The sequence below is a fragment of the Camponotus floridanus genome, unplaced genomic scaffold (genome assembly GCF_003227725.1).
Source record: "Camponotus floridanus strain SB8 unplaced genomic scaffold, Cflo_v7.5 scaffold31, whole genome shotgun sequence".
Lineage (NCBI taxonomy): Eukaryota > Metazoa > Arthropoda > Insecta > Hymenoptera > Formicidae > Camponotus > Camponotus floridanus.
In genome coordinates, this window is record NW_020229448.1 from 506,466 (window position 1) to 531,704 (window position 25,239).

General features: G+C 28.7%; 4 protein-coding genes across 7 annotated transcripts; 2 read left to right on the top strand and 2 right to left on the bottom strand.

Annotated features, from left to right (window-relative positions):
- The first annotated feature begins 772 nt into the window (after positions 1–772).
- LOC105252387 (monocarboxylate transporter 9) lies at positions 773–5,834 on the top strand. 2 transcript variants are annotated; one of them, XM_025410372.1, is made up of 11 exons: positions 773–886; positions 2,292–2,313; positions 2,403–2,609; positions 2,782–2,908; positions 3,488–3,702; positions 3,778–3,868; positions 3,933–4,201; positions 4,310–4,581; positions 4,783–5,081; positions 5,184–5,378; positions 5,443–5,834. In XM_025410372.1, the coding sequence occupies exons 3-11, from the start codon at positions 2,421–2,423 to the stop codon at positions 5,598–5,600; spliced, it is 1,815 nt and encodes a 604-aa protein (XP_025266157.1). In that variant the 5' UTR covers positions 773–886; positions 2,292–2,313; positions 2,403–2,420; the 3' UTR covers positions 5,601–5,834. The 2 variants fall into 2 exon arrangements, with proteins under 2 accessions (XP_025266157.1, XP_011258038.2); XM_011259736.3 differs by having other exon boundaries at positions 774–886; positions 2,276–2,313.
- A 729-nt stretch (positions 5,835–6,563) lies between these two features.
- On the top strand, positions 6,564–7,067 carry LOC105252386 (cytochrome c). Its single transcript, XM_011259735.3, has 2 exons — positions 6,564–6,690; positions 6,836–7,067. Exons 1-2 carry the CDS (start codon positions 6,564–6,566, stop codon positions 7,018–7,020), a joined length of 312 nt encoding a protein of 103 aa, XP_011258037.1. The 3' UTR covers positions 7,021–7,067.
- A 1,208-nt stretch (positions 7,068–8,275) lies between these two features.
- LOC109610084 (cytochrome P450 4g15-like) lies at positions 8,276–11,615 on the bottom strand. The gene is made up of 8 exons (XM_020027885.2): positions 11,374–11,615; positions 11,021–11,234; positions 10,522–10,818; positions 10,021–10,420; positions 9,658–9,726; positions 9,222–9,390; positions 8,909–9,083; positions 8,276–8,618 (listed from the first exon to the last, which is right to left on the bottom strand). The coding sequence occupies exons 1-8, from the start codon at positions 11,510–11,512 to the stop codon at positions 8,432–8,434; spliced, it is 1,650 nt and encodes a 549-aa protein (XP_019883444.2). The 5' UTR covers positions 11,513–11,615; the 3' UTR covers positions 8,276–8,431.
- Positions 11,616–15,831: 4,216 nt separating this feature from the next.
- On the bottom strand, positions 15,832–25,037 carry LOC105252389 (achaete-scute homolog 2). Of its 3 annotated transcripts, none has more exons than XM_011259740.3 (4): positions 24,130–25,037; positions 22,152–22,907; positions 21,489–21,888; positions 15,832–16,057 (listed from the first exon to the last, which is right to left on the bottom strand). In XM_011259740.3, exons 2-3 carry the CDS (start codon positions 22,790–22,792, stop codon positions 21,495–21,497), a joined length of 1,035 nt encoding a protein of 344 aa, XP_011258042.1. In that variant the 5' UTR covers positions 22,793–22,907; positions 24,130–25,037; the 3' UTR covers positions 15,832–16,057; positions 21,489–21,494. The 3 variants fall into 3 exon arrangements, with proteins under 3 accessions (XP_011258042.1, XP_025266158.1, XP_011258043.1); XM_025410373.1 differs by lacking the exon at positions 24,130–25,037 and adding an exon at positions 23,131–23,148; XM_011259741.3 differs by lacking the exon at positions 15,832–16,057 and adding an exon at positions 20,279–20,629.
- Between the last annotated feature and the right edge of the window lie 202 nt (positions 25,038–25,239).

Below are 25,239 nucleotides of genomic sequence, written 5' to 3' on the forward strand. Positions count from 1 at the left end.
ACAATTTGATTAGAGGAAAAAAATTTGAATTAGTATTATGAATTCGTATATAAGTCACAGTATTATTAAATTTGATAGAAAGGGTAAAACAGTTCTCTCTCAAGTAAATATTATAAATAAAAATTCTTATTTTACATTTTTAGCTAATGAGAGATTAGAAACAAAAAAGTAATATGCCCATTTTGTTATCTTTTTTCCACTGTAAAATTTTTATACTATCTTTATCTTATTTATGTAGCGATATGTTTTAAAAGAATTAAATAGAATTAAATAGTAAAAAAATTAAATGGAATTTATATTTTTTGTGAGAAATTTTTCGATATTTGAAGATCTTATATTATAAATCTTTGTTAACTTGTATCCTGTTTTTCTCACTAGTTTAGTTATTAAACCAATATCGTAATATCGTATCGTAATATCATTTTTATTTGTATTCAATTAATTAATTAAATATATATATATATATATATATATATATATAAATATATATATATTTTTTTTAATTAATTAATTGAAGACAAATAAAAATGATATTACGATATAATATTACCATATATATATATACATATAATGTTTTTTATTTTGTATATAATGCTTATATTATATACAATTATATTCAATTGATGCATCTTATGCAGAGAATTTATTAGATTGTTTGTACATTCTTAGCTTTTCTCTTGTATAATTTCATGATTACAGATGATAATATTTCATTCCGGCTTATAATGGGTATTTAATATGATGGCATTGTGCGTAGATAAGATGTCTTTGAAATCTTCGTTTCTATCATGTTCCAGTTAGTCGAACATTCTCTACCTTCGATTATCGTGGAAGTGTATTGAAATCGGTGTCGTTTATCCATATTTATCTTGACAAATTCTGTTTGGTAAATATTTTATAAATCTTATCTTTAACCAGAATGTAGTAAAAACAGCAGAAGTATTGGTTGATTTGATTACTCTGATATTGTGTAAAAGAGAGAATCTTATTATAGCAAATGCTAAGAAACAAAGAGAAATATACATAAATATATGTAAATACATTTATGTAAAAAATATTTTTCTAAAAATGTTATTTTGCAATTATATGTTATATTAACATCTAATTATTCAAGATATTATATTATCTGGATATACCTGATTGCTTTATACAAATTTTATATTGTCGTTTCTCGTTATCAATCATTGATTATTACATTGATATTTGTGAAATTTTTATATGTCATGTAATTAACGGATCACTTTTCTTTTGACATATATTAAGAGTACGTTTTTAGGTAACTTTGAATTTTGTGGCGCTTTCTTTTGACACTTGATATACGATTTGAAATATTCTAAAAATAACGTTGTTAGAAAAGGGGATTTAGTTTCTATGACTTAAAATCATAAGGTTAACTTTGATAAGACATAAAATCATAAGAATAACTTTAATATATTCAGATCAAGATTATGATTCTTAATAATTTTCAAGAAATTTTTATTATTAAGTACTCATTATTAATCTTTTTATTGTTAAATATTTACTCAGAGATTTAAATGTGCAATTGATTTATTTTAAAACTTTCTTTTAAACAAAGAGTACGAGACTATTCATATAGTTTTATTTGATTATAAAATAAATCATGAGCAGAAAGGAGCTCCACACATCTCTCCATCTCAAAGAAACTAATCTATATCACAAATCTAATTTTAATTTAAAATCAGAAATATTTGTTGAGAATGTAAGAAAGAAAGCGAAACCGTTTTCTGGTTCATGCGTTTATTTAAAAAATTTTTATTTTTTATTTTTAATAAATATTTAATAAAGTACTCATGACACTTGATGTCACTATGCATAATACGAAGTTGAAATAAATAATCAAATTTATTCACAAAAATGACTAAAAATTCATCAAACTGCACTTATTACACTTATTTCGAAATTCCAAGGATTATTTATTCCAAATTTCGTAATTCCAATGTTTGTTTATTACAAATTAAACAATAATTCTGCGTAATTCTGGCAGTTGACAAGCAAGAAATTTCTTTTTATAAATAAAAAGAAATTTTTAGCGAACTAAAATATTCCAAAAGTAACTAATCTAAAAGTATAATAACAATGATATAAAAACGAATAAATTTAAATTAAAAAAACAAATAAGTAGAATATAATAAAAAGTTGATACAAATGAATATGAAAATTATTATATTTCAAGATATATCTCAGGAACTAAAAGAGAACACTAAAATTTTATTTTTATACTTACTTTTTATTAAATATCTTCTATATCTTTTAGATATCTTTGATTTTAGATTCTTCTCAAAAAAAGAAAAGGTATGATATTCTTGAATGTATTCGAATAAATTAGAAAAGCAATTAATTAGTGCACTAGCTTTTGACGATTTCAAACTTATCACTTTAAGATTGAAAGAAAACGTAGCATGACAGTGACAAAAACAAATAACACGATAAGTGTACCTACAATTGATAACGTAATCGGAAATAAAAAGAAGAACACAACTATAAAGATCGAAGAACTGATAAAAAAAGATGATGAAATTACTTTGGAAGATCTGGCACCAGACGGCGGTTGGGGATGGATCATTGTATTGGCAATGATATTCATTTTTGTTAGTATAATAATATGACAAACATAATAGTGCTTAACAAAATTTTTTAGATAAATGTTTATCTGCAAATAATGTGACTTTTAGCTACACAGATATTTTTTTAAGATTTTTTTAACTCAAAGGTGAACAATTTTGTAGAGATATATTTAAATGATAACTTTCGTTATTTTAGATGACTACGATGGGTCCAGGATCATCATATGGCATAATCTTTGGCGATTTCCTTGAAGCTTCCGGACAGGCGGGCATGGCATCAAGCCTTTCCAATTCCTTCTTTATGATCTGTTTTTCTATTGCAAGTAAACGCCTTTTTAATTAACAAACTTGGAAAAGATATAATTTTTTTATAAAGTTATTAAATTTGATATATAAATTTAATAAATACATTTTTAAATAAAAAATTGAGCGATAAAAAATAGAGACATTTTGTTTAATCTTATTTTTCTCAAGATTTCATTCTTGAACAAGTTTGCACCTGTGTACAGATATCTAGAAATTTTCTTATTTATAAATAAGTTTAAAGATAACATCTTCGTTATAAATTAAATCGAGATTTGTGAGCGAGGAATTAAGTAGATGGTTTAAATTGAATTTTTAAATATATTTTTGTTTTCAAATATGATATAATTGATAGGAAAAAGAGAGATTAATTTATAATTAATAAAATTATTATAGCCATATCGTATTATTTATATAAAATGTAAGAAAAATAAACTTAAAATAAAATTTAAATTTAAGAAATTTTGTTTTTTAAACTTTCAGTATACATTTTTAAGAGATTACATTTTATTCTCATAATATTATTATATTTTTTGTAATTTTTTTGATATTATTTTGTTTCACTGATTTTCATAAATTCTATAAAATATTCTTTACAGGTTTGCTGACTAATACCTTATTGAAAAGATATTCTACAAGACCGGTCGGAATTTTAGGAGCGTTCTGCTTCTCGGTATCAAACATTTTGCTGGCGTTTAGCAGAAATATATACGATTTGGCTTTTCTTTTCTTGTTTCAAGGTTTTGGATTGGGTCTAATTATTACGGTTTGCAATACGGTTTTCAATGCATATTTTGTAAAAAAAAGAACGAAAGTAAGGCAATCATTATGCTCAAGAGAATCTATTTAAAAGTTTTTAATTTTTCAAAGTTGTCTTTTACTTTTTTAGGTGATGAGCGCGGCGCAAGTCATTATTGGATTGGGTGGAATTATTTATCCAACATTAACCGAAAAGTTGATGGCATTGTATGGTTTTCGCGGTAAGACTCTAATAAACATAGAAAAATTAGAAAATTACAATTAATTGTTTTTCGTTTATATTAGGTACCGCAGCGATTATGGGTGCAATAAGTCTTAATAGCATCGTTGGCATGACATTGATGCATCCTGTGGAATGGCACTTCAAAACACTGGATGATGTTCGTGCTGAAAAGGCTCGCATAAAGCAACATAGATTTCAAGAACTGTCATTGTCGAATCGTCGGTCAACCATCGATGTTATTCACATATCTTCGAAGACTAAATGGAGCAGTCTTCATAGTCTTAAAGAAGAAAATGGCGCAGAAATGCCCTTATTAAATGAAATGCTTAAGGTAACATAAAATTCGATAGCCACTGATGTTTTTTTGTCATTTAGTTGGCAGCTTTTCTAAACGATATTGTATTTTTCAATTTACGCATACATCGATTATATAAATTAGCCTTCTGCGCAAAGAGTAGCTTCAAACTCCGAAATCGAGGGTGGAATTCGCGAAAGGGCGAAATCAGTATCTATGCGAGAAAGTTTAGCGAGGCGTGTGTCAGCTCTATCGGCATCCAGCTTGGTCAATGTGGCGACTAGCGTTGGTGCATTAAGTGATATACGCCAACAATATCTGGAAAAGAAAAATTGCGAGGAACAAACGAATAAGGAAATTCAAGAACAAAAGGAGAATGATAAGCAAGACATCGAGGAAAAACAAAAGGAGATGAAGTAAGCATAATTCTTGTAATTATTTGTATAATTAAATATTCAATATTTTAGAAATTTAGGATTGATTAATATGTGTGTGTGTGTGTGAGACCAATATTTTTTAAATATATATTTATTATATATATTTATATGTAAATTTATATATAATTCTTATATAAATAATGTTTATATATACGCATTATTATTTTATATTATTTAAAGGTACAAGATAATTTTGAGAGATCTCTTGGATATGTCATTGGTAAAGAATTGCACTTTTCTCAACTTATGTTTTGGCGTCAGTTTTGTGTGTACCGCCGATTATTGCTTCTCCTCTTTTGTTCCTCTTATAATGGCCGATGCGGGATACACTAAACGTGACGCCGCGCTAACCATTACGATTAGTGGAACAGCTGAGCTGGCATCAAAAATTTTACTAACAGTTTTTACATTGATAGTGGACGTAAAAGCGAAATATCTATTTTTCGGAGCTATGATTGTCACGCAATTCACAAGGCTAGGTAAATATCTTGCCGCATGATTAAGCGAATATAACAAATAGATTTTTAGAAAATTTTCAGTTTTTAAAATAAAGAATTATAAAAAAAAATTATGATTTCTAGGTTTTTTATTATACAAGCATACTCTTATGGGCGCATTTATTATGACAGCGTTAATCGGTTTCGTGCGTTCGTGGTTGTTGGTTCCACAGCCTCTAGTCATTATTGAAAACATCAATATAGAAAAATTTGCCTCGGCTTACGGCATTTTTGGAATTATTAGTGGCTTAGTTACGGTAGTTTTCGGCGCTATCGTAGGTAAGAAAAAAAATAGGTCATATCATTGTCGATATATAATATAATTATGCATGTATAATCATAGGACTTATTAAGGATTGGACTGATAGCTTCGATATGTATCAAGTCTCTCTACTAGTATTAAATGGTGCGTTCATTATACCTTGGACTCTACAATTTATCTTTGTGGATCTTAAGAAACGGCCGAAGCAACGTGCAGAGGAAACTATTACAAAATCATAGATATAAAATATGTTGAAACTTCTATTCTATATCTCTTCAAGACCAGGCACTTATCGTATTTCTTCCTTTTTGTGATGTTTAGCTTGATGTCTTCTAGGCACTTATACTCAGGCAATTAAAAAGTGTTTAAAATCACACAAAACGTTTATCGATTCTTTCAATTACTATTTCTTTTACTTCTGATTTATTCAAAGATATTGATAATAATTATAAAATAATTATAAAGAATTACAAGTGACCAAAATATATGTGTAATACAAAATTTATTAAAAATTTCCACATATTCCAAACCATTGACATCTGAATATTATGTATATATTATTTAATAAATAAATAAATAAATATATATATATATTAAATAATATTAAATATATATAAATTAAAAATTTCCATATATTCCAAACCATTGACATCTGATATGAATATTATGTATATATTATTTCTGATATCAATATTATGTATATATTATTTAATAAATAAATATATATATATATATTAATATATATATATATATTATATATATATATATATATATATATATATATATATTAAATAATATTAAATATATATAAATTTAAAAATAATATGACATTAGTCACAACACAACTTCGCACAATACATATGAGCTGAACGTTGATGTCAATGATTGGAGTCGAATTATTAACCGATTATTATCAGGAATAACCGTATTCAATCAAATAGAGTCCCCCCTTATTGCGATCAAAGACGAATATCAAAGACTCCCTCGTCTTAATCGATAGCTAATGCTTCGTCTATTTATTTAGATGTCAACACATAAAAGCATGTTGTCTCCTTCTAAAATTTATACAATTTTCTAGCCAAACGCAAAGTCTATATATTATACGTTTACAACTAGGATACGATTAAGATATTAAATCTTATTTTAACAAATTATTCTAGATTAATTAATAAATTAATGATTGTTAATGTTTGTTAAGAGAAATGGGCGATCCAATTAATGGTAAAAAACTGTTCATAAAAATGTGTGCTTCTTGTCATACCACGGAAAAAAGTGATAAACATAAAATAGGTCCTAACCTACATGGTATTATAGGCAAGATTTCTGGAAGTATGTATATTAATGAATCCAATTTGTTAATTCAGTTAAAAATAAATTCAATAATATTATAACATTAAAAATATTTCAAAAAATTTGATGTTTTTTAAATATAATATTATCAGTTATTAATACGTAATTGGTTAATTTTTTTTAGCTGCCCCAGGTTTTAATTTTACGGAAACCATGAAAGAAAAGGCTGTTGTATGGGATGAGAAGAGTTTAAATGATTATCTCGAATTTCCTAAAAAGTTTGTTCCAGGAACAAAAAAGGCATTCCATGGTATTAAGAAGGCCGAAGATCGCAGAGATTTAATCGCTTTTCTAGCTACTTTGAAATAAGCTTCGAATTTTGATAAAATATTATACTCTCGATATTACTCTCGATAGAAATGCAACAAGCTATTAACATATAAATGTCAGTATTATTATCGTAAAAAATAAAAATCAAATCGTAAAATTACTAGGATACTAGCATCTCTTTTGCATATAATTTAACGATATATTTTTAATGCTCGACGAATGTCAAACATATAATGTCAAACATATTATTAAAATTTATTAATAATTTATTTATATATTTATATTTTTATATAATAGTTTGTTATAAGAATTTTGTATTTTGGAAGAAAGAGAAAGAGAACATTCTAGGTATAAGACATTGAAACAAAAATACAATACAAAATTGTTATATAATTTGTTTTATGAAGAAATTGAATATAAAAATGGGAAAAAGTTTTTAAGACTTTTCTGTTGCAGAAAAATATTAAATCACTAATAAATCTACATGAATATCCTAATGATTTCCTAAGACGCATAGTGCGAAACTTGAGCCAACTGCCGTGGTAACCTATAAATTAATAATGAATTTTCTCTAGTAATATACCAAATTAATCTGTTCTCATGTTGTCATGTTCTCATACATTGTATTCATGTATAATGTTCTACTTGCGAAAGAGAAAATTTAATTATAAAAGTCAGTACATGCAAAAATTAAATAAAAATTGGCACATAAGAGTCATAGCGCAGTAATTGGAACGCAGGGAAAAAACAACAATTTTTTCTTATCAAAAAATTGCTGCAAATATGTTTGTTTATTTATGCATGAATATTTTTTTATTTATATTTTTTTTTGGGTTTTTATTAATATTTTGTCTACTTACCTATAGAATACAGATACATTATTACAATGTTCCTTGTATTTTTTTGTTAACTGCATAAATTGATATTGAGTTTTTCTTTAAAGTTTAATGTAGGCATTATTAAAAATTAGAATTCCTTATAAGATTTAAAATGTTTTTTTAAATGTAACAGAAAGAATAAAAATTTTTTAAATAAAGTAATTTCTTATAGTTTTTTTACAAAGTTTAATAAATGAACGATAATTTAAAAAAATATAGTCAGCTTTTGCATGATCCTTTAACTTATTAGCATTAACAATAAGATGCGCCTTATTTGGTTTACTTACTTTACATTAAATTTTTAGTGGGACATGTATATGTGAGATATGTATATATTTTAAATATAATATATTTATTTATTAAATATATCAATACATTACACATAAGTATTGAAAAATATTACAGGTAGCAAGACTTTCAAAAAAAATATTTGCCTCAGAAACATATAATGTATATAGAAAATGGAATCCTCCCTAAATATATATCAACTTATTTAATTTACTTTAGATTCAATTCACATTGCTTCACGTTTGCGAGGGTACAAAAATGTTAACTTCTTGCTGTTTCCGAAATTATGTACGAGATACTGGCTTACGCGGTTCAAGCTTGATTTTAAATCCATCGTGTCGTTTTAGAATGATGTCGGCTTGCAATACGAAATTGTCGTCTGCCACATTAGAAATGACACGGTAATTTCTGAGTATTGTCGATAAAAGAACCTTTAATTTCAGCATAGCATATTTTCGCCCCACACAAGACCTATACAAAATTTTCTTACTTTATATATTATCAAATCTTTCTTTATCTTATCAATTCTTTCTTTATATATTATTAAATATAATATTGTAATAACAGTGTATATTACATTGCTTTTATAACAAAATATTTTCACATGCTTTTAATGCTTATAATATATAATATGCCAAAATTTTAAGAAATGAGAAATGAGTGTCAAATTCAAGTAATCTTTTGTGTAAAATATTACTTTAGTCTTATTGTTAGTAATTTCCAAAAAAAAAACTTTATTTTAAGAACCATCTTTTAAATACCTTGGTCCAGCACTAAAAGGAATAAAGGCATAATAATGTCTCTGTTGCATTTTTTCCGGTAGGAAATTATCTGGATTAAAAACTGTTGGATTTGGATAATATTTTTCTGCACGATGTACTATGAATTGTGGAATTACTATCGTGGCATCTTTTGGAAGGATATAATCACCAGTAACTATAATATGAAAGATATGTCATGTACCTTTTTTGTTTTGTTTACTTACTATACAAATTCCTATAGTTTATAGGTTCCTAATGTTTGTAACAATAATTAATATTATTGTAAATATAGCAATCAACAAGACATGCTTACTTATCTGTACATCTTCGTTAAGTTTTCTGGCAATCAACGGTACTGGTGGGAAAAGTCTCAGAGATTCCAAAATAACTCTTTCGAGATATTTCATTTCTAGGGTATCTTGAAAAGTACATTGCCTATCGCTGTCGCCGAAAATCGTATCTAATTCTTCATGCACGCGAGCCTACACAACGAAAATTAAAATTAATAGATTTACGATTAAAATTAATAGACCAATTAAAATTAATAGATTTGCGATTGGCTGAGCAATATCGATCTCTTTAACAAGAATAATGAAAATATATGTCGCAACTGTTTTGAAGGCCGTTCAATTGAAGTATTTTTAATAAATTTAACTCTTTCTATTCATCATTTAAGAATTTAAATATAAATGTTAAGTGATCTCCAAGATTTTTTTCTTGTGAAAATATTAAATCGTTAATAAATCTACCTGAATATCCTGATGATTTCCTAAGGCGCATAACGTGAAACTTGAGCCAGCTGCTGTGGTATCATGGCCCTGTAATAAATCAATAATTTACTTCTTCAAAAGTGCATCAAATTAACATCTGATAGCGTGTACAATAGTGTAACTTACAATATAATTTTTTTTATAAAGAAGCAGAGAGAGAAAAAAAAGAAGGAAAATGAAAAAGAAAATTTAATTATGAAAATTAATACATACATAAATATCAGAAAATTATATATATAAATACTTATATGTACCAGAAAATTATACATATAAAAATATCTTTCTATATATAATAAATTCTTTATACGATTAAATTTATTAATTATATTAAAAATGCAGTACCTCAAACATGATAGTGTTTACTTCCTCCCAAATCTCTTTATCAGTCATTTTTTCACCGTTCTTTTTCAAATCAATCATCATTTCTAAAAAGGCGAGTCGTCTTTTTTCACCTATGTCGTTTTCATCAATGTCATCAAGATCATCTCTTACATAATGCAGTTTTGTATAAGCAATATTTTTATCATTTTCATTATTTTCTATAAATTTGTCCTTTTGATTATCTTTTTTTTCTTCCTTTATATCATCAATGTCCTTAGACTTCTCTTCAATTACATCATTTGTCAATGTGTGAACAATATTGAGCAATTTCTTTTGTTTCTTTGCAAACTTTGTAAGTTTAAATATTATGTCAGAACGTAATCGAAAATCATAATGCCTTCGATGTAGGATATCGCTCAATCTACAATATTCAAATTATTACATTGAGTTTTCTTCATAATATAAATATTAAATAATAAAGTATTATATATAATTTTAAGAAAAAAGTCAATGTCTCTCTACTTCATTACGGCCATGGCATAATCATATCCAGTCTGCTGCCTTTTTTCTCTTTTGACTCCCATCGCAGTTTCCGTTAAAATGTCAACAGTTACAGCTGATAAATAATCGTGACAATCGAACTCTTTTCCAACTTCATCGCGAAGCCGTCTAACGAGATCTATACTATTCTCATAAAATAAAGGTACAAATGTCTTCAAAATACTCATGTGAAATGTGGGCGCTATTGCCTTCCTATGTCTGCGCCACTTATCACCAGTTGTGATCAGCAAACCATCTCCAAGCCATGGTTGGAAAAGTCTAAGAAAAAGGATAACGAGAATCTTATAATATATATTTATGCATATATCTTTTTGAATACGGCAAAATTGAATACAATAAAATATCTAAAATAGGCAGATTGCAAATTTGCACACACAATTTTATAAAAAAAATATAGAAATATAGAAAAAAAACAAAATTATATAGATTGTTGTCAATTATATAGAATATTTTTTTTTACCTATATTCCACTGATTTGTCGAGATGCACAGAACTACTCAAGATTATTTCGATATCTTTTGGATCTGTCAGAGCGATTATCACTCTTGTTCCAAAATATACGCTAAGTACTGATCCATATCTTTTGTGAAGTTGAAGACCTACAACTAACACAGTTTCTGGAGATAATCCCATAGTCATTAATGCGTGACCTATTATTGGTAAGCTCGATGGATCTAAAAGAGAAGAATGAAAAATTTATTATTATCAATATGATCAATAAATTCAAATCCTTTTGATAAATCCAATTTTGTATCGTATTAAGATTTACTTGAAAGTACAGTAGTAATTAAAATGTTTCAATTCTATACATACTTGGAAGCCGTTTTGCAAGACAAACCACTCTAGAAGATTCTACATAATAATATAATGCAATTAGCGCTGTGATAAATACAGCCAGCAGAGAATAAGCTATGGTTGGTAAATACGACGTTGTTACCGGAATGATATCCATTGTGGTAATAAATTATTATTCCACGATATCACGATAATAACAACTCTTTGATATGATCAATTAATAAAATATTCACGTCGAAAATTATATCAAGCTCGCACACAATATATATTACAATAAAAATGTCTTAATTATTTTCTTTTTTTTATAATTGTAAAAGCGTCAAAGATGCACAGGTTTGTAAATAGTACTCTATTGTAAATAGCGCTCCTATTGTAAACACACTCCGTTTAATCTGCTGGTAAGAATTGATCGATTATTTATAAGCTGAGGAAATGCAAATTCACTATTTCTTAATACAGTGACCTCTTACCTCTCATCTACGTCAGAACTATATTCATTTGAATTACGAATAATAGATAGAAAGGAACTTTGTCACATAATTTCAATTTTGTGGAATCAATTGTTTCTCGAATAATTATCAATACATATATCTTTCTTTTTTATTTGATAATTTATATTTCGCAATAATTATTTACAATTTTTTATAAAATAATTTAGTTAATTATAATTTATTTAAGAATGATAATTAATAACGTTTACAATTTGCAATGTTTGTAATATTAAATCGATTTAACGATTATAAAAATTTATTTAATTTAAATTATTACATTTGTATACATATATTGAATTCTTGACATGACTCGACATTTTTAATTTTATTATTTTACATTTCATTTCTTTGAGAGATGTATTCATATACATGAGGATTTTTAATAATTTATACACTATATATAAGAAGTTATTTCTAAAGTACTTTGGTATAACATAAACTAATATATACTAATACTACTAAATTCACTAATATATATATTTATATGTATTAATATTTTATTAAATTTAAGTCTCTTTTATACCATCCTTGCTCTACTTTTATATAACGTTATACGTTCTACTTTTACGTTATATACGTTATACGTTCTATTTCTATATAACGTTTTATATAACGTTATTACTCGTATTGTGTAATAATTCTTTCCTATTTGAATTAAAACGTTTGCTTTAACATAGTGTATAGTCATTATATTGCAAAATTCGTTTTGCAATATAAATATTTATCTTTATTCTTAATTTTTATCTTATTACCATGATATGATTTTTTTATGAAATGTGCATGACATGTGCATGAATTTAAATTTTAAAATGCGCCATGACAAGTGATAATGCAAATATGATTAAATGATCACGTAATAAAAATGGAAAGACAATTGGGTCTCTATTAGATAGATATATAAACTCTCTGGCATATAACGATAGTTTCAGACATTTTAATAAAACTTACGTGCTCGGAAATCAAACTTTTGACATAATAAAGGGAAAGTAGAAAAAACAGATATAAACTAAATAAAAACGAAGGAAAAAGAAAATATGGATATTTTATTCTATTATAGCATTTTACTACAAGAGTTCTTATTTTTTTATCATTATCATTGATTTTATTTTCAATTAAACTAACTCTTTTTTCATATTCAGTTTGACATAAATAAATAGCCTATTTTAAGAATTTATTGGTTTTATATATTTAGAAGAAATCAGCAAAATATAAAATATTAAATAATAAACTTTAAATTAATTTCCGGTTATATGTATAAACAGTAAATAATAAACTTTAAATTAATTTTCATTTTAATCATTGTATGTATAATCACATAAAATATATTCTCTGGTATATTTAAATCCTTGAATTATATTCAAATTTGGACTTATATATATACATATATTATATTTTATGGTGTAGGCAGATCATTCAAAAAATTGCAATGTGCATACTTAATAATATGTATTTTTTAAATGTTTTATAAAAAGGTATATAAAATAAAACATTGTATATAATACTTATTTTAAATTGAATCAAGGCACTGATATTTACAAAAAACATCAGTATAATACTGATGACAAAGAAATAATAGTCTATATGTTTGTTTATAATTTATGGGAAAAATTCTAACGTTATTATAGAATAAAGTTTTCGAGATATTCTTATAATAATTTGAAAAACGAGAGGAAAAAACGGTCGAATATTCTGTAACGCACTTGTAATATAAAATTTACAACAAGGAGATAATATCCATCATAATCGATACATCTCTCTCTCTCTTTTGCTTTTGTTTAGACCTATATAATAAGCATATATCGTAAGATTGTTTATATAATTTATTTATGTTATATCGTAAAGAGCATTATAATGAACATAATCGCACAAGTTTTAAGGTACATTTATAACAATTTCCTCACTTCATTAGGCGCTTTTATAAATAATATTAATATTCTTATATATAAATAAATTGATAAAGACTTAGGCTCTTTAACAACACGATACACAAGAAAAGAGCGATTAAGAGCCATCGCGGATGGTAGTGCGTAAATTTTTTCTTAAAGAATAATTATTCGCGAAAATTAAAACGTGCATTAGGCATATGCATATATTATATTTTACTTGGTGCATTTACCAAGATATAGATTCTTATTAAAACGAAAATTAAAACGTGCATTAGGCATATGCATATATTATATTTTACTTGGTGCATTTACCAAGATATAGATTCTCATTTTTGAGAATACTATAAAACCTCCCCCGATTCAGCAACTTTGCCCCGATATTTTTCTCGCCTACATCTCTTCAGGAGGGTAAAGAGGGGTTTTATAGTATTCTCAAAAATGAGAATCTATATCTTGGTAAATGCACCAAGTAAAATATATGCATATGCCTAGTGCGCGTTTTAATTTTCGCGAATAATTATTCTTTAAGAAAAAATTTACGCACCATCCGCGGTGGCTCTTAATCTTTTCTTGTGTATCGTATTCTTATATATCTGTATCTGTATATAGATATATGATGAAAGCGATATTTTATCTCTTAATAATAATTAATAGCATAAATTGAAGACTCGCAGTGACAGAATAAGGCACATGAATATACATATTTTCTTAACACGCTCTTAAATATATATCTAAAAAATAAGTGACATTAAAATATATTTAATAGTTATTTAATTGTCACAACATATCATATATAATACATTTGACTGACTGCTTTATTATTGAATAGATCATAATATCGCAAACAGCATGTCTTTCTGCTTATAACTTACATACTTATATTTTAAGTATCTTTTCAAAAAATTCCAATATAAAATATAAGTATTAATACAATTTATATCTCTTATAATTAATTAAGGCACTTTTATTTACAAATATTTTGATTGTGTCTCGCATCAAAGTCAACCTATAGATCGTTTCTATATAAAGTGCATTAGAAATCAAACCTTAATAAAATCAGAGACAATGAGATTTGCAAAACAGATTATGTTGACAATATTTACAAACATCTTCCGCATTGTAAATTGGTAGATATAATGCGTTTTAAATATTATGTAGTAATTTTTATATAAATAAATAATAATAATAATAATAGAAATCTTAAAGAAAAAAGGCTCACTACAAAATATTTATAACGATTATAGTCAAGGCATGGAAATAAATGTTTATATGTTATGTAATCTATATAATGCATATATAAACATGTTTTCTTATATACATTTCTCGTTGATCTCATTTCTTGTAATGCATCCTATTCGTATATTATAATTCATTTATTTTAAATGCATATTGAATTGTGCAATAAAAAGTAAATATATGAATTTATTAACAAACTACATTTGTATGATAAATGTTTTGCAAACATTATCTTTTTAAGTAAAAATGTCACTCTTCATTCAAACATATGTGAAACATATAAATATGATAAAAATTTAATAAAATGATGTATATCCCAACGATCGATGACACTAATATGACGAGAATTATCTGTTTGTATTCTGTATTATGCATATATATATATATATATATATATATATATATATTTATGTTAATTTTATAAATATTCGCGGTAAGGCAGCTTTATATAAATATAATAAAATTCATGATATGAAATGAAAATTCATGAAATTCATGTCTAAATTAATTGTACTTGTTACGATATAAATAGCTGTAAAATAAGTATTTTCTTTCTGGAAGCGCAAAGTTCACTGCTAAAAAGAATTATAAATAAATATTTCTCTCTGTTTTACAAAAATCATTAATTAATATAACTAAATCTATGTACAGGCACTATTATTTCAATTTTATGCAATTTGTATATATAAATACAATAATTTTTAAAAGATACAATTTTAATGCAGCACAAAATTTTTTCAGACGCGAAATGATATATATCTTTCAAAATTTAAAATTTTTTGTAAATAAATATTTCATACATATATACTTATTAGAAAAATATACAACATACATAAGCTTAACGTTCATTGACGATCCAAAAGATCAGATGATGAATAAAATTGCTTGTAGTTGAATACTTATAACGGTAAGTACAATTTTCCGACTTTTGCTATTGATCACAATAAAAATCACGCGCTTGTGTTTGGACGTCGTATGTTTTCGAGAGTGTATCTTCTCCCAGTTTTGAGATCATGCGAAATTTCAGCGAGGTACATTATTATAATGGATCTCGAATTGTTGCAAGTGTTGACCTTTCCTAATTGAAATCTGTAAATAGTAAAGAAAAATTAAATAGTATTAACACAATCCGTTTAATATATTAAATTGGTATACATATAAGAGAGCTTTTATACAAGATAATTGACATATAATAAATTATGACATTTAGTTTCCACAAAATAATTAAATAATTGCTTGATATTGTAAAGTCACCATTTTCTAAAAAAGTTATAAACAAGTTTATTTGTTTAGATAACTACATTTCACGGTGAAACACAAATTACATACACACACAACTGGATTTAATATTATAAAATACAGCAAAGGTATGTAAACTTGATTATTTAACTTTGATAAACTTGTTTTCTATTTCTATGATAAAAAAATTTATATGCTTCTTCTCTCGATTATTTTCATGTATCGTGAAATTCTGCGAGTGCAAAATTCTCTTGCTTGTTACAATCGTTACTATTCGAAACAGTTTCATGAACCCTCATCGAAGATTTATATCGAAAGAAAATATTTTCCATCACAATTTCGTGATTCTAAAAAGGAAGGAAAAAAAAGGATCCCGTGAATCCTCGAGAAATATCCTTTGTCCCGTGTCGCTATTGTATTCTGTTCACTGAATCATGCGAATCTTCGTTTACCTGAATTGTGGGGAAACTAAATTCGGAAACGAATCATCGAGGACATCCCGTATATTCCGGATATATCGTGGGAAAAAAACGCACGTACAAATAATGTGGCGAATCCTCATCTTTCTCCATAGAACGAAGCAATGGGAAAAAGAAGGGACATGATACTTTGGATGTGAAAAAAAGATGTCAAAGAATCTTGTACTTCTCATAGATTATGAAACTTAATAAATAAAAAGTTAATAAATAAATAATTAATAAACTTCATAAATAGAGAAATAATTAATAAATAAATAATTTATAACATATATAAATACAAAATTAATATAGACAAATTATAATTTGAATAGTGTAATGTCAAATATTGTAAAAACATTAACTATTTTAATTATATATATATGATATATTTTTATTATTTTTAATTAGGTTAAATTTTGTTGTGTAATATTAAACAATTATATTAATTTATTGCAAAACAAAATATATACCATATACGTGTAGAGATGACAAAAATATTTGTATCAAGAGACAAAAATATTTGTATCTCAATCATTTCTGAGTACAAATTAATATTTTCTTAATCATATTATGTCCTTATTGATAAGGAAATGGATATTATATATTATATATTGAATTAAATTTTTTTATTATAACATACATTTAATTGAGAAAAATAATAATTTGAAATAAATATAAAACTTATTATGTACCTAGTTTGAAATTCGGCGACTTCATAAAGAACCCGATAAAAAATGTCATATATTTTCTATGTAGTCGCAAAGATGCCGATAAAAGAAGCTTGGGAAAAGCGTGTGTGGTATATGGTAAGTGGTGAGAGATAAATTAAAGGATCTACCACGCCCGTACTTTTAAGATACTAAGAATTGAGACATGAAGTATCTTAGGCAAAGTATTCGTTGCCTGGAAATCTTCAAACTTATATTTCCTTATCTGACACATTTCGATAAAAAAAGAAGCAACATACATGTTTTAGAATGCAATTAAATTTCTCTGAAAATTTTATTAATTTTCCTTTCATTTTTAAATGTATAATTAAACTTTTTCTCTCTCTCTTTCTCAGCAACTCCAAAAATAATAGTCATATAAGAATTTCATTAGATTAATCTTATAAATAACTATTTCATCAAAATAATATTAAAAATATATAAATTATAATTGAAAAATAGAAGGCTTATAATAAATATAATAATTAAACATAAAATATTAGACATGTGATGTAATTTCACAATTATGTCAGAAAGGCTGATTTAAAAAATCGAGAATTTAATTTATTAAAATCGATTCCAAACGGTCGTCATCGTTTTAAAGCAATCGCATTGCCATGCTGGTAATGTTTATTGATAAGATAACCAACATGCGGGTTCCACCAGCATAACTGTTCGTTGGATTCTTTGTTTCACGTACTAAAAGTCCGTAGAACAAGTCGAAGGCGGAAAACAACTATAACGATCGTTGCAGACTTTGTCGCAATTTCATTTCACGACGCAATTCGTGCTAATTTGCTTACAGCTTAATAACTCATATGTATTTTACTTCTGAAAAATATTTCTTTTTTCGAAAAGAAAGAATGTAATTTTAATTCCAACATTTGCAATGAATATTTGCAACGCAAATTTGCTAAAAAATTAAGCTAATTTCTGTTAAACATAAAATTATTATTATACTACATATACTATTATTAGGATATAATCATTATGTTAACAAAAAAAAGATTGCTTCATATATTGTTCATCACATATAAAGATCAAATTCCAAGATGAATTTCCAAGATTTCTTGCTTTGCGAAGAATTTGCTAACAGCAGAAAAAGTGCTACTCCTCTTCTTCTACTTTCCTTTTTTAATAAAGCGAATTTATGAACTCCTGTCGTCGAAAGGGTTTCAAGAAAAATTCACGCTATTAAGTGGCTGCAATACGGCCGTATCTCATACCACATTTAATCTCTATAATACGTTTCAATTATTAAAGCGAGACGCGGTCATTATTTAACTCCAACTTTTAACTCACAGTGCTTTCCGACCACCCCTGCCGACCATTCCTACCGAGGAACTCCCGTATCCGGCGTTATGCCACTTGATTAATTATTTTGATTATCGTAGATTAATTCGCGCTTAATTCGCATAGCACGATTTCTGTTATCGATATAACATGTTATGCAAAAAAGGGATTTAATTGGACTGCCCGCGGTTCGGATGAGAAAAGGGCCTGGGGAAACGAGTTCTCTCCTCAGGAATTAACGCGGGGTTAAGGTTTTGTGCCCCTTTGCGCGAGAAGCGAACTAAAAGCGAGAGGAAGAAAACCGACAGAGCGGTCGCGCATACCAATATATGTGACCGGGAGCCACAAGTAAGGAATTTATTAAATTAATTTGACGCGACGACGCATCTTGTAAACTTCGTAGATGACCTCACTTTATAATTGTCGAGAATTACTTGCTGGACGCTCATTCCAGGCCCTCGCGCGGAAGCTCTTTGCTCCCTACGTTATGTATACTGATATATTTTTATAACATTCTACCGAAAATGCAAAAAGAGAGATGCGTTTATTGAAAGGGGGATCCATTCGAGGGTAGAAAATGTACCATCAAATTTGGGAAACAGTTTGAAGGAATAATTAAAAGGTAATGAGTTTTAAAATTAAAATTATCTTTCTCAAATCGAAAAATATCGAAATATAACGTATTTCGCTTTTTTACATATTCACTCTCATTCTCAGAGAGTGAAATTCTGGGAATAAAGATGACGAGAAATATAATAAGTTTGAGAGCAAAAATTTCACGCCGAACGTTTTACGGCTGTGACTCGACTTTTTTAAATCGTCATGCCACGCATATGTCAGCAACGCGGCGGCAATGCAGCTTCTGGTCGCTTAACGTATGTGCATCCAACACTATTCGCCGGCCTGCGTGTTGCGTGTACGGCACACGTGGGCGCTACGCACGTTTCTAAGGAAACCGCGACTTCTATTTGTGGCACAGCGACTGGCACTGCCCGCCAGCTGATTTTTTTCCCGTCGCAATCGCGCACCCCAAGATCGAATGCATCGGTCATCGCTACGGTTATACGACGACTTATATGTACTTTTTCGATTCTAAGAAACATATCGATTTAAAATTTTTTCTATGCAGAAATCTTGATCTATCAGAAATATTTTAAAAATTTTGTAAATAAAATTAATATTAAAAAAAAGAATTCTTTCTCTAAATAAATATATTTATTTTTTTCAATTTATATATTTGTAAGCGTAATATAATAAATAAAATGTACAATGTATGCAAATTCCGGTCTTTCTTTAATATTTAATTAAATATTTTATGTAATCATAATGTCATGACGACTTATGTACTTTTTTTATTCTAAGAAACATATCGATTTAAAATTTCTTGTACGCAAAAGTATCAGAAATATTTAAAAAATTTTGTAAATAAAATTAATATTAAAAAAATAATCCTTTCTATAAATAATTTTTTTTTTCACTTTAGCTATGTATTTGTAATATAACAAATAAAATATGCAATGTATACAAATTACAATCTTTCTTTAATATTTAACTAAATATTTAATCATGTAATCATAATTTGTCGTTATAATTCTAGACTCTCTTTTGCGGAAATATAAAAAAAATGAATAAGATATTTTTCATGTTTGTAGGAACATATCAATTTTATATTTAAAAAGTATAAAGTATAAAATCTTCTAAGCGGATTTAAAAGAAGTATCCAGTTCATTCGATCGTGAAACGAACATGTGCTAGATATCCATGGGAATTGATGACCAGCAATTGGAAACCAAGAAGATTGAGGAAGGTCTGGTTGCGAGATATTTTAAGGAGAATATCCAACATATGGCTAGACGTTCCGCCACTTCCGTTCGTGGTTGCACGCTTTTAAGATGACACACCATGATCCACCACCGGCCATGTGTCACTCAAATTGCATGTTATAGACTCTAGGTTTCTCCGATCTTTAATACATAAATTGAAAAAACAAAATTGCAGTTACGCGATTACAAAAGTCAAAATCTGTCAAGCTTGAATTTTAACTAAAGCAAAATTTAAAATTACGAATCAAACATAAATTATTATTTAAAAAAGATAACATTATAAAAATTCTCTTTTATTTATTAATATTATAATAAAAGTGACAAATAAAAATATAATTGTGTATAAATTATAGAGGAAAAGAAAGTAAACTTTTTCATATAAAAGTATCATTAAATTCTGATACACTAATGCGCGCGCGAGTTTCTTATCAGAAAGATGTCTTCTCCTGATAAAGTCTCTTTGAACGAGAGGGTTCCCGATTTGACAGAAAACGCAGAAGAGACCGTGACATCCGAGTGTCACGTCGGCACGTACTTTGCAAAGTGGTTTCGGTGCGTAAAGTTTATTTTCGGGCCCGACACCGACATAGCACGTGTTCGGGCGAACACGAGTTTCCACTTGGCGACGCTTCCGCGACGCGGGTATCACGTGTGCATCCTGGACGCATCAGAAACTCGTGACACCCGCACGAAGATACACTTCCACCCTTACCCCTTTTTTCTTGCAAAAGAACTTGTGCCTGAAATAACCTTCGCGTTCAAATCGAACGATCTCTATTCGAATAATAATTCCTCTATTTATTAATACGTGATGACAAAGATGAAGCAATTAACACTTTACGAATATATAACATATCCTGTTAATTAATATTATTTAATGAAATAAAAAAACCATAAGTGTATTATTGAAGTATTTGTTAAATTACTTAAATTTGTACGTAATTTATCCTTAAGTCGACAAACTTAACATCTTCCGACTCAAAAGTAAAGGGGAACTCACCTATGGTTACACGTGCGTCAGCCGTTGCGTGTGCTGTTGATGAACGAGTCTACCCTGTTCCTGTTCCCACCAGCTGACGACGTCCATGAATTCCCCCGTCTCGGTGATCTCCTGCTTGTAGTAAAGGGCCCCGGAGAAGGTCTCCGGACTGGTCGCGTATACAGTCGTCGCACCCTCCTCGCTGTCCCCGGCGCCGCTGTACGGTGAAAGAATTTGCGGCTCGAGATTCTCCTCGTTTTGAGTGTAATATTCCGATGGCGGCGAAGCCACAGAATTCGGCGACAGCCTGGAGAAATTTTGTCCACCGGTTACAGTTCGCGGCTCCAAATTTTCCTCGTCGCCTGCCGAGGATGCGTAATAGTCACGCGGGGATGAGATGGCAGTTCGATTAGGGGATAATCTGTCGCAGAAGAAAATGCAAAATCATAATATGATATAATAAAATTGATATGAAAAATTGCTCTTCATTTTTGCACTCAAGTGTATCAATAAAACGATTAATAAAACGATAATTGGGAAGAGATCGTAAAATTCTGTTTCGAAAGAAATGAAATTATTGTTAATTAATGTAATTGTGTATAGTATTTTTTCTCATAAATGTAAACGATACCATCTACCGTGTCTCTTTTCAATTATTGTTACGTTTCAACATCCAGAATTTACCTGGACAACGTAATTTTCGATTTGACATTACTTCCATCCTCTTCTTCTTCCAGGTGTTCCGCTTCGTCGTCTTCCGCGGCTAAAACATCGTCCTCGAGAATGAGTCTCTCGCCAGAGCCATTGTGACTCGAAGAAATGATGCTACTAGTTGGGGAAGGAGCACACTGTGCACCGGCAGAGATTTTGGAATCGTACTCGACGCCGTCAGCTTCAGCCAAAAGCCTCTGAAGACCTCTGATGTATTCGACGGCCATCCTGAGAGTCTCCACCTTGGATAACTTCTTACCCCTGTCTCCGTAACCTGCGGCAATGTGACTCGGAATGTGTTGTCTCAATGTGGCAAATCCGTTGTTTACTTGTTTCACGCGATTTCTCTCTCTGGCGTTTCTTCGAGCAACGGCAACAGGCGGCGGTTGGCCATTTTTGCCGTGCTTCTTCAATCTGGAAGGGTCGTAAGGGGGTAACACGGTCGCGGAACTCGTTGCGTTACCGCTGCTGCTGTTTTTCGGGACTATCAGCGTTGATTGATTACCGATAATATTGTTCTCGTTATCTTGCAATGTTCGCAGCAACATTAGCTCCTGATCATTGCCGTTTATTTGTACTCTATTGCAGAACACTGTTACCCCCATGGTCGCCATTATGGTCGTTTCAGCGAATACTTTCTAATGACAAAGTTTGTTTATTTTCCAATTTACAGGGTCACCCTTCAAACGTGTAAATTACCATCCAGACGCCGCGCAATTTTGTCCCAAACTGAAAAAGATAATTATTTTTTAATTATTTATAATTATTTTTAATTATTTATAATTATTTTTTCGTAAAGTTCTCAATATTTCAAATAATTAACGCGTAAACTATTGAAAACTTTTATAATTAAATTTTTTGAATCATAAATAAATAAAACAGGGTCAAATAATTATTATAATAAAAGCACGAATATAATCAATATAATTTATCATATATTACATTATCATACATTATCATATATTAGTCTTCTAATTAAAAAAATTTCGATAAATAGATTTAGCAAAAAATATCATATTTTATGCTATTATTATTGTGCCGTTTTCACTGTAGCATTGATTAAATGAGTTGCGTTAAGACAGCGGAGTTGACCGGTCGATAAACGACACTAATGCTTGTCGAGGACGAGCCTAATTGTCGGACTTATAAATAAAGCGTATTCTCTTGTCGGAGACAAAGACGATTATCGAATACGCAAACCGTTGAAAGACGGCTCGATTGGATATCAATTCGAATCTAGGTCAAACTTGTCGCTCGCGAAAAGGATTTATAAACCTTGTAAGACTTAACGCGATTAATGCTGTCAACATATGTTTAATAATGTCTTCTGATATTCGTTTAGAATAAATAATATCTAGTAATATACGGTTTACTTTACATAGAGACTTTTATTTTTCTTCTTAAAACTGACAATTAGCTATTTATTAGACAAATTATTAGAAATGCATAAATATATTTTGCTACAAGTTTTTGCAAATGCTCTCTAACAGATCTATATAGCTTCTTTCTTTCCTACGAAACTGATGATTCGAACCGAGATCTAATTGTCTCACTGTCGGTTGCCATGGCTTAAGTAAAGCATGAGGTCACCATCTATTCTTCTCCGCGACGGTCGTCGACTCCTCGGAAACTATTATACAAATCTTTCAAAACAAATCTATCTTTTCATGCAGATTATCAAGAATTCGTGTCCGTTCGCTCTCGATTGATTTGTGCTGAATTGAAGTATAATAATAATTGTTTAGACTTGATTTAGAATGGTAGAGACTTTCGCTGTATTTAATTATAAAATTGCCATGGCTCTTAATCACAAAAATCTAATTTATTTCTAACTGGAATTTTGTACAATGCACGTTACTTTTGTAAATAATATATAATTACAATTAAAAGAGAATGTTTTATCCTTTATATTTTCAAAACAACTAGTATATTTCTATAATTCAATGCTCACCAAAGATTAGGATGTAACTTCCGATGAAAATGGTACAATGTTTACATTTAAGACGAAGATAAAATTCTCCAACAACACATACACGTTATGTCTTTTACATATAAAATAATAACATTTTTATAAAGCGAGAGAAACCTCTCATTAGATTAAAGGCACATTTAGGTTTCAATAATTCATTTGGATTTATCATTCACATTTATAGTTGCATTTTTCATCGATATTTTATTGTTGATGCACTTTTGTTCTTCATTAAAACGTTGATCCATGTACTACATGTTGCATACTTGATTAAATTTTTTAAGGATATTATAAATATTTAATCGAGATTTCGATTGCAAATTTGATTTCACTGACAACATTCACTGCGCTATTTATTCCAAATTTATGTTGAACACATGATGGATTGAGTCAATTAGTGATTAATATCGATTCGATGCCCTTCTTAGACGAATCATAATCGTAATTGACACGATTTTAATATTGTTGCAAAATTATCATAATCAATATATCGTATATATTAAATCGTCAATGATATACACAAAAGGCACAATTAACGTTTATTATACTTCTCTAGAAGAAAAAACGTTCCAGATATTCAATATTCGCCAAGGAAAAATATATCCCATGAAAATTTTGCGACGCACTCAGAGTTCGACTGTAGATTTTCACTCTTCACTTTCCTTCATTCGCAACCAACAACAATCCACACGACTCGCGTAATTTGCACAAACAGGACCACTGGACAATCCCGCGTTGATTTACAAAACGAAAATACATTCGAGAGCGTCGCTGACAATACAAAGGGTTCAGAGAAACTTGCCGAGTCTCCGAAAGGAAGTTTCTCACAATCACGTATCATCAGCACCTCTGTTCGATAATCATACTTCCGTCATATGCACTACATGGCGTCCGCGTCGAGAATGAGCGCGGACATCGATAGATGGGTTAGCATCTTGCCACACCGCGCCGAGTTGGATCGCGGGGTTGGAGCAAGAAGGGAGAAGGGCGCCTGTACACGAGAGGGAGCGAAACGATGGGCCATAGAATCCACGAAAGAGAAGAGAAGGGAAGAGAACAGAATAGAAGAGAAAGAGAAAGAAAGTAAGAGCG

What these genes read in the sequence shown, in the direction of transcription:
- LOC105252387 (XM_025410372.1), top strand. Translation starts at nt 2,421, where the DNA reads ATGACAGTGACAAAAACAAATAACACGATAAGTGTACCTACAATTGAT. An exon ending in TATTAAATGAAATGCTTAAG is followed by an intron (nt 4,202 to 4,309) that starts GTAACATAAAAT and finishes TATATAAATTAG; the next exon opens with CCTTCTGCGCAAAGAGTAGC. An exon ending in GAAAAACAAAAGGAGATGAA is followed by an intron (nt 4,582 to 4,782) that starts GTAAGCATAATT and finishes TATTATTTAAAG; the next exon opens with GTACAAGATAATTTTGAGAG.
- LOC105252386 (XM_011259735.3), top strand. Translation starts at nt 6,564, where the DNA reads ATGGGCGATCCAATTAATGGTAAAAAACTGTTCATAAAAATGTGTGCT. An exon ending in TATAGGCAAGATTTCTGGAA is followed by an intron (nt 6,691 to 6,835) that starts GTATGTATATTA and finishes AATTTTTTTTAG; the next exon opens with CTGCCCCAGGTTTTAATTTT.
- LOC109610084 (XM_020027885.2), bottom strand. Translation starts at nt 11,512, where the DNA reads ATGGATATCATTCCGGTAACAACGTCGTATTTACCAACCATAGCTTAT. An exon ending in TATGCCATGGCCGTAATGAA is followed by an intron (nt 10,421 to 10,521) that starts GTAGAGAGACAT and finishes TGAATATTGTAG; the next exon opens with ATTGAGCGATATCCTACATC. An exon ending in TAACGAAGATGTACAGATAA is followed by an intron (nt 9,084 to 9,221) that starts GTAAGCATGTCT and finishes TTCATATTATAG; the next exon opens with TTACTGGTGATTATATCCTT.
- LOC105252389 (XM_011259740.3), bottom strand. Translation starts at nt 22,792, where the DNA reads ATGGCGACCATGGGGGTAACAGTGTTCTGCAATAGAGTACAAATAAAC. An exon ending in TCGAAAATTACGTTGTCCAG is followed by an intron (nt 21,889 to 22,151) that starts GTAAATTCTGGA and finishes CTTCTGCGACAG; the next exon opens with ATTATCCCCTAATCGAACTG.